The 19,252-nt window shown below is 43.0% G+C and overlaps 1 protein-coding gene across 2 annotated transcripts in view; it reads right to left on the bottom strand.

Annotated features, from left to right (window-relative positions):
- KREMEN1 (kringle containing transmembrane protein 1) overlaps positions 1 to 19,252 on the bottom strand; it is a 70,137-nt gene that overhangs the window by 27,974 nt on the left and 22,911 nt on the right. For both annotated transcript variants that reach the window (XM_021666175.2, XM_064367877.1), the window contains exons 2-3: positions 18,703 to 18,865; positions 14,232 to 14,323 (exon numbers count right to left, since the gene is read on the bottom strand). In XM_021666175.2, coding sequence (XP_021521850.2) covers positions 14,232 to 14,323; positions 18,703 to 18,865 — 255 coding nt within the window. The remainder of the gene's footprint in view (positions 1 to 14,231; positions 14,324 to 18,702; positions 18,866 to 19,252) is intronic.

The raw sequence follows: 19,252 nt of genomic DNA, 5'->3' as shown, positions 1-19,252 counted from the left end.
TTTCCCAACTGCACTTTGCTCTCTGGTCTCCGGATTTTTGCACATGCTGTTCCCTATGCTTAGAATATTCTTCCCTTCTTAAGATTTCAGCCTGACATCCTTTCCCCTGGGAAGCCCCATAGCCCTCCCATCCTCCCCACCCTGTCCCCTACAAGAAAGACGGTTACATGCCCTGCTGTGTAGTCCTACAGCAGTCTATGCTGAGTTTGATTCTGAACACCTGTTTACTTGTCTCTCTACCTGAATAACTATGAACAACTTAAGGGCAGGACTGTATCTTCCACACAACCCTTTATTCCCAGGTCACAAAGCAGGTGCTCTAGGACTATATGCTGAATGAACAAGCACTTTCTTCACCCACTGAAATCATGGAACGAGTGGATAAAAGTACTTCTTTTTTTTTTAAATTTCCATAGGTTATTGGGGAACAGGTGGTGTTAGGTTACATGTGTAAGTTCTTTAGTGGTGATTTGTGAGATTTTGATGCACCCATCACCTGAGCAGTATACACTGCATCCAATTTGTAATCTTTTTTTTTTTTTTTGAGACGGAGTCTCGCTCTGTTGCCAGAGCTGGAGTGCAGTGGCATGATCTCAGCTCACTGCAACCTCCACCTCCTAGGTTCAAGCAATTCTCGTGCCTCAGCCTCCTGAGTAGCTGGGACTATAGGCACGTGCCACCACGCCCAGCTAATTTTTGTGTTTTTAGTAGAGACAGGGTTTCACCATGTTGGCTAAGATGGTCTCGATCTCTTGACCTCGTGATCTGCCCACCTCAATCTCCCAAAGTGCTGGGATTACAGGCATGTGCCACTGCACCCGCCTAGTTATTTATTTATTTATTGAGATGGAGTCTCACTCTGTTGCCCAGGCTGGAATGCAGTGGTACGATCCTGGCTGACTGCAACCTCTGCCTCCTTAGTTCAAGTGATTCTCCTGCCTCAGCCTCCCGAGTATCTGGGATTATAGGTGCATGCCACCACGCCTGGCTAATTTTTTTGTATTTTTAGTACAGATGGAATTTCACCATGTTAGCCAGGATGGTCTTGATCTCCTGACCTTGTGAACCGCCTGCCTCAGCCTCCCAAAGTGCTCAGATTACAAGCGTGATCCACCGCACCCGGCCCAATTTGTAGTCTTTTATCCCTCACCCACTTCCCACCTTTTCCCCCTGAGTCCTCAGAGTCCATTGTGTCATTCTTATGCCTTTGCATCCTCATAGCTTAGCTCCCACTTATGAGTGAGAGTGTACGACGTTTGGTTCTCCATTCCTGAGTAGCTTCACTTGTAATAATAGTTGTCAATCCCATCCAGGTTTCTACGAATGCCATTAGAGTGGATAAAGGTACTTCTTTGGCAGAGTGAATGAACAGGGTAGAGTGAAAGTGGAAAGCACTATAATGACATCCACTTATAGCTAGGAACAATTGGTTTTGACTCCATTCTTCTCACAGTCTTCTTTGGCTATGTAGAAACATCATTCCGGATAACCGAGTTTTCCATAAAGCTTAACTTTAAAACTTAACATTTTATCTTACTCATTTTGGATGAAATCTTTGCATTAGATCTTTCTTAAACAAATTTAACACAATTTAGCCTACTTTAAATTTTTCTTGGTAACTTGAGGTCATCAAATATGCTTTAACATGGCCCCAGACTGGTGTGCTTTTTTATGTTCCAATGTCTGACTTTAGTTGTTGTCTCCTTGGTTGCTGTCTCAGTCAACTCAGGCTGCTATAACAAAATACTATAGGGTGATGGCTGAAACAATGGACATGGCTCTGGAGGCTGAGAAGTCTAAGGTCCAGATACTGGCAGTTTCAGTTCCTGATGAGGGCTCTCTTCCTGGTTTGTAGACCAAAATCTTGCTGTCTCTTCACATAGCAGAAGGAGAGGGAGCTCTGGTTTCTCTTCCTCTTCTTATGAGGACACTAATCCCATCATGGGAGTCCTACTCTCATGACCTCCTCTAAACTGATTACCTCCCCAAGGGCCCCATCTCCAAATATCATCACACTGCAGGATTAGGGCTTCAACATAAGAATAGTGGGGGCTGGGAGGGAGTGGGGAAACAAACATTTAGTCTAAAACAGTTGTTTGCTGTCAAGGCTGCTGTGACTTCAGAACATTAGAACTGAAAGGGGTCTCTGAAAGAATCTACTTCTTATTACTGTCAGTGCCTGCAGTCTTTGCTTATCCTCTTCTTAATTTGCTGCTTCTTAGGCTTAGAACAAAACTGTGGAGCTTATAAAAACTGTATAAAAAATAGAACATGCAGCTTCTAAAAGAGGAAGGGGCTGGGCATGGTCCCAGCACTTTGGGAGGCCAAGACGGGCAGATCACCTGAGGTCGGGAGTTTGAAACCAGCCTGAGCAACATGGAGAAACCCTACTTCTACTAAAAATACAAAATTAGCTGGGCGTGGTGGTACATGCCTGTAGTCCCAGCTACTCAGTAAGCTGAGGCAGAAGAATCACTTGAACCTGGGAGACTGAGGTTGCAGTGAGCTGAGATCACGCCATTGCACTCCAGTCTGGGCAACAAGAGCAAAACCCCATCTCAAAATAAATAAATAAAATAAAAATAAAAGAGGGAGGGCCTTTATGCTCCTCACTTTCTGCCATCCACACTGTGGCTCAGGAGTGGGTTTTGCTTGCCCCTTTCCTAGGACTTGGCAATGTTCTGAAGGGCACTGGTGCTACCATCATGTATGTGTCCAGGAGCAGCTGGCCTTTTACAATGAGACAAACCCTAGGGTAAATTTTGGCCTCTCCATCACAGCCTTTCTCAGCTCAGTTTCATCAATAGCGAAATGAGAATCAATACAGACCTCAAAGGGTTCTTTTGAGAAATAAAATGAGATAATGTAAATAAAGTAAATACCACAAGGCCTGGCAGAAAAGAATGTGCTGAATAAATAGTGTTTATTATCATTATATACAATAATGCTTTCATCATTCACCACACAAACAACTTGCTGAGTAATAGAAAAATAAAATAGACTGATTTAAAAGACAAAAATCAAAGGCAGCCACCTCAGAAAATGGTTTGATTCCAGATATTAAAATATTAATCTCTTACATCTGTATAGCATAAAGTGCATTTTCACATAAGTCAGCTCATAGGAAGCTCTAGCCCTTTCAGGAAGACCAGGACAGATGATATTATTCCTATTGGCCAAAGAAGAAACCAGTCTAACAAGGTTAAGGGCCTTGTATGGGGACACATAAGACAGAACTGGAGAGTCAGGGTAAGCTCCAGGGTTGCAGGCTCCCATTCCATGGTTTTTCTTTTTTTTTTTTTACCCATGTCTCTGACTCCTTTCTTATAGGACCAGTCTGGGCAACTAAATGAAAGTGACTCCCTGAGATTCAAGACTGAATTCTCAAACACATTAGTCCTTCAACACTCTGTGTACCATGAGGGAAGCCTCTGAGGTCACAGTCAGCCTCTGAGGGGGCCACTGCCCTCTGACTTGTCCTGGAAAGTGTGGCTCGAAGTCTAGCCAGAGAAGACACGTCATGTTGTCTTCAAAAGCATGACTACTCAACTGAGTGGATTTCTAGATCATGTCCCACCCTTAGCTCTTCCCAGAAGCAGGGAGGAAAAGTCAATTTGAAAAAGGATATTTGTCCTCAGATTCCTTTTTCATTTCAAGCCTACTCTGAAGTCCTTGTGGCTTGCTCATGCATTTTTCCTCTTACCAAAGAGGCTTCATCACTTTCAATTTTTAAAAAATTATCTTTACAAATGGACCCCTTGTTTATCATAGCTGAGGCTTCAAAACTCATGAACATTAATTACAAACACTCAGATGTTCAAGATAAAAATTTTAGAGGAGTTAAAGAGAGATGGTCCTCCATTCACATTAACCCAGGAACTATTATTCTTTTACTATCATAAGAAACAACTGGGAAGCAATCAGGCAGGCTCACTAAACATTGTTACATCTGAATACAACTGTGGCTTCATTGTGAAGGTGCTACTGACACCTCCATGGGGGCCTCCATGGCTGACAGCCCTTCTCTGAGAACCACCTATTACCCACAGCTGCTTCTCAGAGAATCTGCTCCCAAAACTGCTGCTGGTTGGGGACCAAGACAAAGGGCTCCATCCTCTGGCCACAGCTGCCTCACACACTGGGGCGACCACATTCTCTTTCTTAGGAAGCTGGAATTGGGATCCACTCAGTGAATGCAGGCACTGAAATTGTAGAGATCTGTCAAGTAGGAGTTGAGGCAACCAAACTCAAGTTTGGGCCATGTGAGTGGGTGAGTGAGCCAATTCTGCTGGTCCACAAAGAGGAAGAAGAATGGATAACAAGCTGAGAGGGAGGCAGAGATGGGAGACGAAGTGGCCACAGAAAGAGATGATGAAAGTGCCTGCTTTCTTTCTAGTTTCTTGGGACACCGGGGTTGGGTTCTGTGATATATCCCAATGGTCTTTGAATAGATTTCTTTTGCTCAAGTTAGCTTGAGTGAGTTCTAGTCCTGGTAACCAAATCACTCCTATTGAAGACAGAAGGCATGCCCATCATAGCAAAAGCTCAGTTTGAATCCAAATCTTCACTTGGTAATTTACTAAGAATCAGCACTGACTATTGTGTTTTCTATTCCACTGCTCTGACCAGATCTGGGATATTTGCTTTAAGAAGTCAGAAGCTAAGTTCTTGTCCTCTGTCTTAGAAAACTCTTCCCAAGGCTCTGCAGAACTCCTTTTTTTTTCTTATAAGTACAATCTGCTTCTTCAGAAATGATACAATTCCTCTGTTGATTTTTTGTTTGTTTTAAATAGAGACAGGCTCTCACTCTGTTGCCCAGGCTGGAGTACAGTGATGCAATCATACTCACTGAAGCCTTGAACTCCTGAGTTCAAGTGATCTTCCCATCTCAGCCTCCTGAGTAGCTGGGACTACAGGTGTGTACTACCATGGCTGGCTAATTGTTTGTGTATCTTGTCGAAATGAGGTCTTGCTATGTTGTCCAGGCTGGTCTCAAACTTGTGGCCTCAAATGATCCTCCCACCTCAGCCTCCCAAAGTGCTTCTCTGCTGATTTTAAATGTCATTTAACCCTGTGTCAATACTATCTTCTGCTTCAAGGACCCCACATTGGTGCTTCAGTAGCTGATTTCTCCCCTCCATGGAAACAAAAACTATGTACACCTGAAGTGCAGCAGCTGGTATCCTATTCAACGACCAATCTATTTGAATACTTCTTTCAAAGCATCAACAGGTTAAGTGTAGATTCATCCACACCCTCAGACCCGTGACCATAAGCTCACTAAACTTCATCTTCAACTTCCATTCCAAATCTGACAGCTGCCATCTTGGTCCAACTCCTTCTCACAATATGGCCCCACCCTACCACTATAACTTTCTAAACATAAACTTCCTTTTCGGTCACTCTGATTCTTCAAGCAGTCTTACTTGTGCCCCTGAGTTTTAGAGCAACACATCCAAATAAATAAATAAGCACAGCCTTTTCTTCCCCTGTGAAATTCTGCCCTTAGCGGGAGGTAGTAAGAGTTCCTAAAGATCCTGATCCCGTAAGGCCAGGACATATCACAGCAGTAATTCCCTCCTGTGTGAGTTCCTTCTCTGAAACTTAGTTTCTGGTGAGTTAATATGGTAGAGTTCAAAAAAGGCTCTAGTAATTTCTACCCTCCCTGTATATGTGTGTTGCTCCCACTTTATTAGATGTCCCCACTTCTTAAATCAGGGCTGGCCTTGCAACTTGCTTTGATTCATAGAATGTAGTGGACTTCTGAGTTCACACCTTCTAGAGGAATGGCAGCTTCTGCTTCTTCTCTCTTGGAAGCCAGTCACCATATAAGAAGTCTGAATACACTGCTGTGGAGAGAAGACACTGGATAGAGGTCTGAAGCCCCCCTGAATGCCAGCAGAGGTCCCAGTTGAATGCAGGCACGTCACTGAGCCCAGGTGACAGCAGCAGCAGAACCGCTTAGCTGAAACTCAGTTGACCCACAGAACTGGGAGAAATGATAACTACTGGTGCTTAAGCCAATAGGACTGGGGATGGCTCATTACACAGCAATAAACAACTAGTACAGCTTACTTGGTAAAAGGTCAGTCCCAGTTCAAGAGGAAAGATAACCGCTGTGTCCCTGGGAAGAAAAGCTTGTTTGTTGACTTGGACTTTTTTTCAGGGACACCACAAATATCCCAGGCAAGGAACCTCTTCCTGCTGTTTCATCCCTTATACATTCCATTTGTCATCAAACTCTGTGTTCTTCCTAAACATATTTTGGACTTAATCCTTCCTGTCTGGTCTCACTGCTGCCATCACAGCTCAGGATCTTATCTCCTGAGTTTAGAAATCTACACCCATCCTCTCTTTCCCAAACTTTCTTCCTTTGATCTGTCCTTTAAATGACACTGGGCTTGCTTTTCTTCTTAAACTAGGGCTTTCAGCATATTAGTCACATCTAATCAACTCTTGCTTTCTAGGTCTGACCTGGTTTCTTTCTGTCCACTCCTCTACTCAGGAAGCCTGGATCCCAACCCACACAAATCAAGTCTGTGCTTCCTACAAGCCTCTGTCCTGCTATTCCCTGACCCATCCAGCCACCAGCCACCAGCCACCTTTTTCCCAGTTTCCACAATACTGAGTCGTCCTGTCTTCAAAACTCACAACACTCTACCTCATAATTCAACACTTATTTATATAATTGGTGTGCTCATCTGCAATTTTCTCTTAGGTTTATAACTCAGATTCCCAATTACATCACAAGATTGAGGGGCTATTTCTTACATTTATGTATGTTCCTTACAGGCAAGTGCTGGTATAAAGATTTTCAGTGAAGGCATCCCTATCAGTTTGAATGAGTTTTCCTTTTTAAGTCACTAGTGTGCTTTACACAACTGTGCTTTAGAACATTTGCATCTGTCACTGAACCAATATCCATTTGGTTCAGAAAGTCTATATTTTTTAAATGGAAAATTAGATAATACCCACTGGCAAAACCAAAAAATAACAGAGTACATGCCAGATCTGAAACCATAAAACTGCATTGTAGGAACAAACGTGGGAGCCAGGCACAGTGGCTCACACCTATAATCCTAGTACTTTGGGAGGCAGAGGTGGGAGGATTGCTTGAGTCCAGGAGTTTGAGACCAGCCTGGGCAATACAGCAAGACCCCATCTCTACAAAAAGTAAAAATATTTGCTGGGCATGGTAGTGCATACCTGTAGTCCCAGCTACTTGGGACACTGAGGTAGGAGGATCACTTGGGTCTGGGAGGTCAAGGCTGCAGTGATCCATGAGCATGCCACTGCACTCCAGCCTGGGCAACAGAGCAAGACCCTGTCACAAATAAACAAACAAACAAACCAAGAAACATGGCTCCTCTTGTGTTCCCTGAGTTCAGTGCTGCAGCAGGCCACAGGGAACAGCCACTGCAGCAGCTGACACCTGGTATTAAGACCCATGGTCAGCCAGATAAAAAACGGATGGGCAGAAATAAAATGCAGGTTATGAATAATGTATTCTAGGAATTAGATAACAGGGATATACTAACGATAGTCCATTCCCTGAGAAAAGCATACCATCACAATACCTGCTGGTACATTCATGTCTACCTGATATGTGCTAGGACTTGGGGTAGTGTGTGCACTTTATTCATTTAATCTTCAAAATAACCCTGGAAGGCACAGATGAGGAAACCCAGGCACAACTGAGAGTCATTGTTCTAAAGCTATTAAGTGGATAATGATTCAAACCTAACTGGGTATGACTCAGATGTCCACATTCTTTTCATCTTTCCACCAGCTTGTGTTGTCTCTTATGGGAAGAGAGGAAGAGATAAGATTTCATGGCATCAAGAAAGAATTTTTTTTTTGAGACAGGGTTTCACTCCCATCATCCGGACTAAAGCGCCGTGGTGCAATCTAGGCTTACCGCAACCTCTGCCTCCTGGGCTCAAGTAATTCTCCTGCCTTAGCCTCCCAAGTAGCTGGACTAAAGGCATATGCCCACCACACTTGGCTAATTTTTGTATTTTTCGTAGAGATAGAGTTTCACCACATTGCCCAGGCTGGTCTCGAACTCATGGGCTCAAGCGATCTGCCCATCTTGGCCTCCCAAAGTGTTGGGATTATAGGCGTGAGCCACCACGCCCAACCAAGAAAGAATATTTAGGAAGCACTTATACAATTCCCACTGTACTAGGTGTGGGAAAGATTGTTGAAATATATAGCTCTTTTTAATGGCTACCAAGGAGTGGCTTGACAGGGTAAAGCCCCCATAAATTCCAACAGCACTCGTCCACAAATAAAAGTACAATCAAGCAAAACAAGGGTGTCTGTGATGTGAGCTCAGCCTCAACCTCCTGAGCTCAAGCGATCCTCCTGAGAAGATGGGTCCATAAGCGTATGCTACCACATCTGGTGAATTTTTAAATTTTTTATAAAGACAGGGTCTCCCTATGTTGCCCTGACTAGTCTTGAACTTCTGGGCTCAAGGTATTCTCCCACCTCAGTCTCCAAAGTGCTGGAATTATAAGCGTGAGCCACCTTGCCCAGACTATTAATGTTCATTTCAATACCGCTTTGGCTATCAACGAAAGTTGGGAGTTTTCACTTTAGCTGTAAGGTATAAATGGTACATGGCTGGGCACAGTGGCTCATGCCTGTAATCCCATCACTTTGGGAGGCCGAGGCGGGTGGATCACAAGGTCAGGAGTTCGAGACCAGCCTGGCCAACATGGTGAAACCCCATCTCTACTGAATATACAAAAATTAGCCGGGTGTGGTGGCAGGCGCCTATAATCTCAACTACTCAGGAGGCTGAGGCAGGAGAATTGCTTGAAACTGGAAGGTGGAGGTTGCAGTGAGCCAAGATTGTGCCACTGCACTCCAGCCTGGACAACAAGAGCAAAACTGCGTCTCAAAAAAAACCCAAAAAGTATAAATGGGACATAGGGATGTGCCACTTTAGAGAAGGTGAACTTCAGCCCACAGCAGTGACAACATGGTATTGGGAGAGAACCTAGGGCCCGGACAAAGCTGCTGATGAACTGTTTTGTGCAGTGGGTCCAACCCCAGGGGAGCCCTTTCCTAGCTGAAAACAGCTGGTCTGGGAACACCCACAGAGATAGCCCAGCATACTGCAGAGCGGCTCTGCTGGGCAGCAAATGCTTCCCAGATCCTGTCTCAGCCTGCTTTACTCCTGGGGCTTGGGATTTCCCAAAGCCAAAGAAGAAAAGAAAATGACTTAGAGCTAACAGCATGAACTGCAGACCCTCTGTCGCCACTGAGTTAATCCTTTGGTTTCCACAATGTCACAAAAGCAATCTTAATAATTCACCATACTATCAGAATTTCAAACTTTAATTCCCAAACAATTGACAAAGAAAATTCTGAAGAATGACCTCAACAGTAGCCCAAATCCATCCCAGAGCCCCTGTTTTCAAGGAAATAAAGGAAATGGGACTGTTCTCAAGTACTAGAAGGAAAAGGCACTGGTCTTGTCCTAGTCAAAGATCCTGTTTGACTCAGAGTATAATCCTCACCAAATCACTTAACCATGTAGGCTCAATTTTCTTATCTGAGAAATGGAGGCGGGAGAGTAGGCATGCCGCCTGCTTCATAGGATTGTTGAAAAGGTTAAATAAGATAATGTGAATATAAGTGGCTTTTTGTACATAGTAGGCACTCAGCAATAGCTGAAACATACTAAAAAGCAGTGCTGACATTGAAACACAGAAAGTGCTGACAGAAACAAAACATTTTCTATAATTGAGAAACTGCCCTGACCACCACTGCCGCAGCGCCCTTGGCTTTTTACTCAAACTCTACACACAATTTTAAAAAGTCTTATCAGGGTTCATAATAGGAAGCTTTCACATCCTACTTTTAGGGCTGATTTTTGTAAGGCAAATACTAACATCTGAAATCTATTTTTAACAGGTCCAGGTATTATTTAGTTAAAAGAAACCCAAGCCAGTGAGGTTACCAGCTGAGATGGACCTAAGGTTCCACACGTATTGCAGAGATGTGACTGCTAGCATCCTCTTAGGGCTAATCTGTGTGAATGATACAATCACTAGAGAATTTCTTATAGGTTAAAAGCGGGCAATCTTGATCCAAATCCCTAATAGAGGTTTAAGGAACTATGGGGAAATGTCTCCTTCAGACATTCAGCCCTCACCTCAGCTTCATCACCATCTTCCTGGATCAGGCCCAGGCTTCATACCCAGACCATAAGACCTGACATCATCTAGTCCTGTTTACTTCTCAGACCTTATCTCCTGCCCCTTTCTCCTTAAAATGTATGTTTCAGCAGCACCAACTTGCTTGGCATTCATCAGTGCGTGTGCGTGTGTGTGTGCACGTGCGCACATACGCACATGCGGGTGCAAACTGTTTCCTTTGCCTCCAATGCCCTCACTACCCCCACCACACCCAGCCCTAACATCTAGAACCTTGCTACTTAAAAGTGTAGTCCTGCAGCTCTGGCATCCCACAAGCTTGTTAGAAATGTAGACACTCAGGCCTGTTCTAGACCTAATGTTAAGAATCTGTAATAAGATTCCAGGTGATTGGATATAATTTAAAGTGGAGAAGCCCTAAACTAAGACCCTTCTCTTTCCAGAAGCCCTCTTTGACAGACAATAGCTCCTGCCTCCCTGCCATGCCAGACAGATGCCCCTCTTGGGTGTTCCCAACCTTTTGCTCGCCTCATTTATTATAGAGTAATTTGCATATGCTTATCTGTTCATGTGTCTGTCTTCTGTCCCAGACTGAGGGCTCCCCACAGGCTGCAGAACATACCATCCTTGTGTCCCCCATTTTGTACAAGTCCTGACAGATGGTCAGAGCTTAAGAAATGTCATTTGGCACAACTAATAACTTTTTTTTTTTTTTTTGAGATGGAGTCTTGCTCTGCCGCCAGGCTGGAGTGCAGTGGCGCAATCTCGGCTCACTGCAACCTCTACCTCTTGGGTTCAAGCGATTCTTCTGCCTCAACCTCCCAAGTAGCTGGGACCACAGGCGTGTGCCACCACGCCCAGCTAATTTTTGTATTTTTAGTAGAGACAGGGTTTTACCATGTTGTCCAGGATGGTCTAAATCTCTTGACTTCGTGATCCGCCCGCCTCGGCCTCCCAAAGTGCTGGGATTATAGGCGTGAGCCACTGTGCCCAGCCAAGTTCTTGTGATTTTAAACTTTATTTATTAGCTTTAATAGGTTGTTTTTGTTTTTTGAGATGAAGTCTTACTCTGTAGCCCCGGGTGGAGTTCAATGATGCAATCTCGGCTTCCTGCAACCTCTGCCTCCCAGGTCCCAGTTCAAGCAATTCTCCTGCCTCAGCCTCCCAAGTAGCTGGGATTACAGGCACGCACCACCATGCCCAGTTAATTTTTTTATTTTTATTTTTAGTAGAGACAGGCTTTCACCATTTTGGCCAGGCTGGTCTTGAACTCCTGACCTCATGATCTGCTACCTCGGCATCCCAAAGTGCTGGAATTACAGGTATGAGCCACCGTGCCTGGCCCTTAAATAACTAATAGTTTTAACAAGTTCAATAACTATAACTTTAATAACTAACTTTAACAGTGACATCAGATATACCTGTGGGTTATGTGTAAAAGTATTACAATTGGCTGGGCGCAGTGGCTCACACCTGTAATCACAGCAATTTGGGAGGCCCAGGCAAGAGAATTGCTGAACTCAGGAGTTCGAGACCAACTAGGGTAACAAGGCGAAACCCTGTCTCTACAAAAAATACAAAAATTATCCAGGTGTAATGGCATATGTCTGTAGGCCCAGCTACTTAGGAGGCTGAGGTGGGAAGACTGCTTGACCCTAAGAGGGAGAGGCTACAATTAGCCAAGATTTTGCTACTGCACTCCAGCCTGTATGACAGGACAAGACTCTGTCTAAAAAGAAAAGCATTACAATTTAGGTTAATCATGTTACATATTTGAATCTAGATACTCAGAATGCTGTGTTTATGTATTCTTCATATTTAAAATATTATAAAATTAATTTTAAATTGTATTATGTAAAGTTTCAAACATACACAAAAGTGGGGAAGAATAAAGAACCCCTCACCCAACATCGACAAATATCCACTTTTTTTTAAACCATTCTTGTTTCATCTATTTCTCTCACCCTCACTTAGTCACTCTTCGGGGGGGCTGGATTGTTTTCAAACAAATCCAAAATATAATGCCATTTCAACCACAAATATTTCAGTATGTATCTGTAATTTTAATGGACTTAACCACCATGCCATTATTGTAGCTAATAAAATTGACAGTAATTCCTTAATATAATCTAATACTCAGTCTGTATTCAAATTTCCCTGTTTCAAAGATGAATTTTTATAGCTGGATTTGTAGAAATTGGTGGGGAGAATGTTTTTCAGCAAACAAAAAATAGTTCTCAATAGTCAAACCAACAGGCCCTAGAGATCTAAAGCGTGAGATCTAGAGACATAAACCTGATAACATTGGAATTTGCTTTTGAAGTCTGCATTTCTCCTGGCTGCAATAAGAACTTGGGGTTTCTGAGAAACATACTGGCAGAAGCAGTTTCAGGGGTAAATCCAATTACTTCCGAGTTGTTCTTTTAACGGTAAGTTCTAATCCGTGCTCTGCAGGTCAAGAGTACAGTTCAGATTTCTCTCTGCTCCCATTTGAGTCGCACTTCAGGTCTGCCTCCTGCTTGTTGTAGCTCTACACATAACACACAAGGGGCAGAGATCTGGTTTCCATACAATGGCCCACCATTCAGCCACATTCTGCTTTGTCCCTACACATTCACTCCCCCTGGCTCCTGCTGGGTCTGTTATATTCAGATATGAACTTTCCAGGAATATGATCATGTCACAGGCCTTTTTCTGTATGACAAGTTCAATGCTAATCATGAATAGCAGGCTTCATGCAGAGGGTTAGTATTATTCATGAAAATTGTGACTTCACATCCAGAAATAGGACAAAAGTGGCCTAAAATAGGCAGGCTGTATCTTGGTTAAATCCACCAGGCAATTACCAATGTCTCTTGCTATGAACAGTACAAGAATTTTTGCTCAACTATGTTAATCAGACATGCTAGAAGCACAATATTCTGCCAGACTCAATGTCTGAGGTCCGGCTTGATGGGGAGCCCTGCTGCCCACAGGGTAAACTGAAGGTTTTTCCAAAGAACCAAAGCCAGACACCGCCCATCCTCTATCCCCAGAAAGCAGGTACTATAGAGCTCTCATTCCCAACTTCTACAAATCTCTCTGCCCAGACCACTTCAAGGCCAGCTTTAGAGATTTGAGAGAGTTATCAAGGGGCCACAGAAAAACTGAAATAATATTTAATTTTCCTTTTCTGGAACAGTAAAGTATATATGGTAAATATTACAAATTAGAGGCATACTAAATTGTTTGTAGCATTTTGTTATAATTCTCTCCTCTAGAACCTGGTTTCAATGACCACATGAATCAGTTACTATTGGCCCAGATTGTATTTTAGAAATGCAAGTTGAAGATTATCTTTCCAAATAAAAGTGCCCAGATTGAAACCCCCCTCTTTACCACTCCCAAGAGAATGACACAGGCTGGTACTAAAAGACCATCTTTGTGTTGAACAAATGGACCGAGGAAAATCTGCTTTCCTCTCCCTCTGCCTCTTTCTTCTTTACATAACTAGAGGCAAATGAGATGTTTTTTGTTTTAAAAATTTGATTAAGCAGACTGAGCAAAAGCCCATTCTTCTGTTCTTTACTGTTTTCTCAATTTGGGGACTGGATTAAGGCACACTCAGGTTGGAAGGACAGTGAAGCTAAGGCCTAACTGCCAGGCAGTGTTGACATCTGGGCATTTAAATTACAAAAGGTGAGTACTAGGTCTGCAGGTTATGAATGCACTGTCTTTTTCTTCAGCTGTAGGCACTGAGCTCTTTTGGCTTTTTTTTTTTTTTTTTTTGGTGAGATGGAGTCTCACTCTGTCACCAGGCTGGAGTGCAGTGGCATGATCTCAGCTCACTGCAATCTCTGCCTCCTGGGTTCAAGCAAGTCTCCTGCCTCAGCCTTCCAACTAGCTGGGACTACAGGCACCGGCCACCACGCCCACCTAATTTTTTTGTATTTTTAATAGAGACGGGGTTTCACCATATTGGCCAGGCTTGTCTTGAACTACCTGACCTCAGGCAGGGGCTTCCCTCTCTGCACTCTTAGTGTTCAGTCCTGTAAACCATCACACTGGGTATTGCGGTCTTACTCTGGCAAGCAGGTATCTCACAGTACTTCCAGTAGACACCATCCTCATGCTCCGCCACATAGCACCAGGGGCTCACGTCTCCATCTGGGTTTCTGTTGGGGAAAAGGATTAAATTGATGATTTCTGATGTGTTAACTCAGCTGGTTCATTGCTTTTCAGTTTTACAGAAAAGGAAATGCTTTGCTTCTGTATTGTTTCTAATACTTGGTCTGTATCTCAGTGCCATCTCTTGTCAAAAAGGAAAATATGGTAATATTACAAGAACAAACGTATCTACCATGACATATACTTCAGAGTATGGAGGAAAGTGAGCAAAGGTAATATATGTTTAGGTAAATTCACTATAGTTTAACTAGGACAAATGACCACTGCACACATCATGCCAAATAGCACTGGCACCTTGACTGTGAACATGGAGATTCCAAGGCTGAGTGAGCACAGGGACTCTCAGTGCTGCTGATGAATATGCGAACTGACACAACCAGTCAGAGCAGCAATTTGGTAATTAGAGCCAAAGGCCCTAGAAATATGCAAACCCTCTACTTGGCAATTTCCTCTTTAGGAATTTATTCTAAGGAAATCTTACCTATATAGATGTTCAGCAAAACACTTTTATAATATAAAAAACAGGTGGAAATAGCAAATATCCAACAATAAAGGATTGGTTAAATAAATAGTATATCCATAGAAGGGAATACTAGGGAGCTAGGGAAAATGTGGTATAGAAACCAGTCTTATTAATTTGCAAATATATTCACAATGCCTTATTAGACTTTTTTTTTTTTTTTTGAGATGGACTCTCACTTTGTCACCCAGGCTGGAGTGCAGTGGCGTGATCTCGGCTCACTGCAACCTCTATCTCCCAGCCTCAAGCAATTCTCCTGCCTCAAGCCTCCCGAGTAGCTGGGACTACAGGTGCACACTTCCACACCTGGCTGATTTTTTTGTTTGTTTTTAGTAGAGGTGGGTTTTCACCATGTTGGCCAGTCTGGTCTCCAACTCCTCATCTCAAGTGATCTGCCCATCTCGGCCTCCCAAAGTGCTGAGATTACAGGCGTGAGCAACTGTGCCCAGCCTTATTAGATTTTTTTTTTAAACAGGTAGTTATAAAACCCAATAGATGACACAATCCCATGTTTTGAAAAGATGTACTTAAGGAGGAATGTACACCAAACTCTTATAAAGTATCTCTAGACACTGGAACTATTGGTGATTTCATTTTTTTTTTCTTTTCTGGTATTGTTTCCTCGATAGTGAATACTCCAATGGTGTAATTTTTAAACAGTAAAATACAATTCACTTAATAAAGACTCCACTGACAAGCTTTCATCAGGATCAGGCTCACATTTGCTAGAAATGGGTGCTATTCCTTCCTCAAAATGCTGACTCCTCAGAGAATACTGAGGAAAACTGCGCCAGAGTTTCAGTTAGAACTTGTGATCCTGTCATGCGGTACCAATTTCTGATATGGAGATATTTTTAAAGATGTATTTCACATTTCTAAATGAGAATAGCCTGGAATAAATACCCTTTAAGGTCTTTTCAACCCACAGATGCCATAACAATAACAAGCAACACTACTGAAGCAGACAAATAAAACGGCAGGGGCTACTGGACACACAGAATAGACTCCACTGCTTTCCAAGCCCCTTTTATTTAGACTCAGAACACTGGAAACCTGACACTCTGGTTAGGCCGGAAATGGGCATAAAGACCCGCAGGAGCCGGGGAACAAACCCTATCAGGCCAGAGCGGGCTAAGCCTACCGTGTGGCCTGGAAGATAAGCTTTCCCAAAGCACAAAGCGTCCTTTTATTTCTTGTGCCCAAAGGCAGGTGCCAGCACCAACTCCGCTCTTCCCCATTCTCTGCTTTCCTTCTAAGCCAGTTACTTTGAGCCCAGAAAAGTGCATTCCCATCACTCACCAACTCTCAGACATCTCTAATGTGATGGGTCTGAAAAAGTCACACAAGACAAACATGGTGTCGGGTGTCAGCTGAGAAATCAAAGTAGGAGAACTTGTACAAAGCCCTTCTTTAAACAATATTTCACTGTCATTTTCCTCCTCTATTCAGTGTTCAGCTTTGATGTAGTATTTATTTGGTAAAGCCCTTAGAAAACAACTGTTTATTATCAATGTCAAAGCCATACTGAAAAGCATCAGAATAGCTTAATAAAGAACAAGCAAATTCATCCTTGACTTTGCTGCAGTGCTAAAACAAAAGGCCTGGACTCTTTGATGTAATAATCCACAATTTCAGCCTCCCTTTTCCAAAGTATAAACTGGTATTAAATAGTTCAGGTCTCCTGCATTCCATCAAATCAAAGGAGAGGGTTTGATGTGATGGCTGCCCAGGGCTAAGGAGAAAGGTTGGCCCTCCTGGCTCTCACTGCTCTCTTAATGGAAGTTTATGGGTGCATTTCTAGGAGCCTGTGGGTAGAAGTGGGTGCTAATCCATAAGAAAGAAAAGTTTTTTCACATAAATTAGGCCTCACTGGAAACTTAAAATTTACCTTAAAGTCATATTTAAGGTTGAGTGTAGCGGCTCACACCTGCAATTCTAGCACTATGGGAGACTGAGGCAGGTGGATCACAAGGTCAGGAGTTTGATACCAGCCTAGCCAATATGGTGAAACCCCATCTCTACTAAAAATACAAAAAAATATTAGCCGGGCGTGGTGGCACAGGCCTCTAATCCCAGTTACTCAGGAGGCTAAGGCAGGCGAATTGCTTGACCCAGGAGGTGGAGGTTGCAGTTAGCCAAGATCATGCCACTGCACTCCAGCCTGGGTGACAAAGCGAGATTCCATCTCAAAAAAAAAAAAAAAGTCAGACTTAAAAACAGGAGCTCTTCTAAGATTTGTTTGATAGGAAGTAACAGAGCAATAGAATAAACCAACAGCCTACTACCAAGAGACACTTTGGAAAAAGAAGATAAGTAACTATGGAAAGACAAAAACCAAATACTTGTTTCTCTTCCTAAACACTCTTCTCAACCCAACCCAACTATTCCTATAAATAGAAAACCTAGGGTAAGGTAATAAATAAAAAATGGGGTGAGACTAATTTTTTAATTAATGAAAAAAATATGTATAAGTTTGAAAATAAAATATGAAAGAATTATTTAATGAGCACGTGTAACTTTAACAAGGAAATACAACAGATAGCAAAATGTGACATGGCAAATACATAAATTGTCTCTGGGACTTGGGACTTGGTGGGGAGGGTTTCAAGAAAAATGGGTAAAATGGGGAACTTTAACTATTTAAACAACATACATCTGTAGTGTTTGAGAAGTTTTTTTAAAGAACAAGCTTTTAACACTTTCATAACACACAAAATAAGTTAATGGCGACTAGGAGGGAATGGTCAGTTGATACAAGATAGGACAGAGGTGAAAGGAAGTGCTGAAGGTATGGGGATAAAGAGAACATAGACTAAAGGCCTGGTGACTTTGAGACAACTACAAGGTCCCTAGAGTGTTAGCAAAGGTATGTAGAGGGCAGAAGGTAAACACTGTGGCCCACACAATACAGGAAAATGTATGTTGGCTCAGCTGGGTCAATAGCACCATGGTTGAGATCCCAACATATGTAGAACCAGGGACATGGTGTATAGTTCAACAATCATTTTTTTCCTGTCCCAAGGGCTCAAGAGGCTGCCTTTGCACCTGTCCTAATAATAATTAAATTCAGTGCATTGCTGAACCATGAGTCTCATTACCAGGATCTTGGGCACAAGCAGCACAAATGTGTAACCAGAAGTGCTTACAATCTTTTTTCTGGGCCCTACATACCAGTGATTCTGAACCTGTTTTCAATCACAGATGACTTTGAGAAGCTGATCAAAGCTATAGATCATCCCCAGGAATTGTGAATACACATCTGAAGTACCACGGATGTCAAGTTAAGATTCCCTGCTAGGATCAGACAGGAGGTGAAAAGCAAAGAAACACTTAGTCTACTAAAAGGAAGTAAACAGCACACACATCTGATGGATACAGCTGTTCCCAGAGCAAGGTTATCCTGGGCTGGCCGGAGGTAGAATAATGTAGGCAGCTTCCTTTGCTCAGAAGCAGGAGGCTTGGGTCACAGATGGTGCTGTTTGGCCATGACATTCTCAGTAGCGTAGGCTGCTCTTCTAACTGTGTATTGTCCACTGGTGGTAGGGCTAACTGAGAAAACCCTCCCAAAGAGACAAGAAGTGATCAGACAGAAAAGCAGAGCTTTGAAAACCAGCATTAAAGCATGTTAATGAGTGAAAAGAGTGTTGAAAAGAGTGGCAAATTGTGTTTGTGTGTGTGTGTGTGTGTGTGTGAGTAAAGTGTGGGAGAAATATTTTAAAAGCTGACAAAATAAGTCTCTGAGGTGACCAAAAGTCTTTCCCAAGTTGTGAGCTGGGATGAAAGGAGTTCGAAGAAGAGACCAGATATAAATCTGTCTTTTTAAAGTACTGCGTGGCCCCATCTTACCTGCAATAGTTGTGCTCACCCAGGCCCCCCTCCCCGTTGGGGTATTTCAGAGTATTGTATGGATGCTGGAAAGTCTCGTTCCAAAACAGACATGGCTTCCCGCCTTGTAGTGCTGTCCAGTTCTGTGTTCCCCTATAATCCGCACCATTGGCTGTGAAACACTCTAGGAGAAAGAAAAGACAGAGCAAACTAATTTTCTGGCAACATTCATAGTTTCCTCCCTCTTTGGTTGATGTTTTGTTTTGTTTGGACCAAGTTGGAAATGGATAATGTCTTGCTAGATCCTGGACACAGTGCAGTTAACACTTCTGGGGCTAAATAAATCTGAACTAGGTACCCTCAAAAAGCCAGGCTAATCTTGGCACTAGCTTGTCTACAGACAGTAGAACATTTTCCTGTAAAGCATACAGATCCCAACTAGGATCTAAACAGAGAGCTGAAGTGTACTGAAGCCCATGAAGTGAACCAGGAAACCCCCAAATCTGGGAACAGTTGGTAACAGCCATCCATGTGGAATTCTGGGTACTCGGAGGGGGTCACTGCTCTCGCC

This window comes from Aotus nancymaae, unplaced genomic scaffold (genome assembly GCF_030222135.1).
Source record: "Aotus nancymaae isolate 86718 unplaced genomic scaffold, 86718_ANA_hifiasm-v0.15.2.pri h1tg000076l, whole genome shotgun sequence".
NCBI classification, from domain to species: domain Eukaryota; kingdom Metazoa; phylum Chordata; class Mammalia; order Primates; family Aotidae; genus Aotus; species Aotus nancymaae.
Note: the sequence above shows the minus strand (reverse complement) of the source record. Positions and strands in the feature narration are given on the sequence as shown.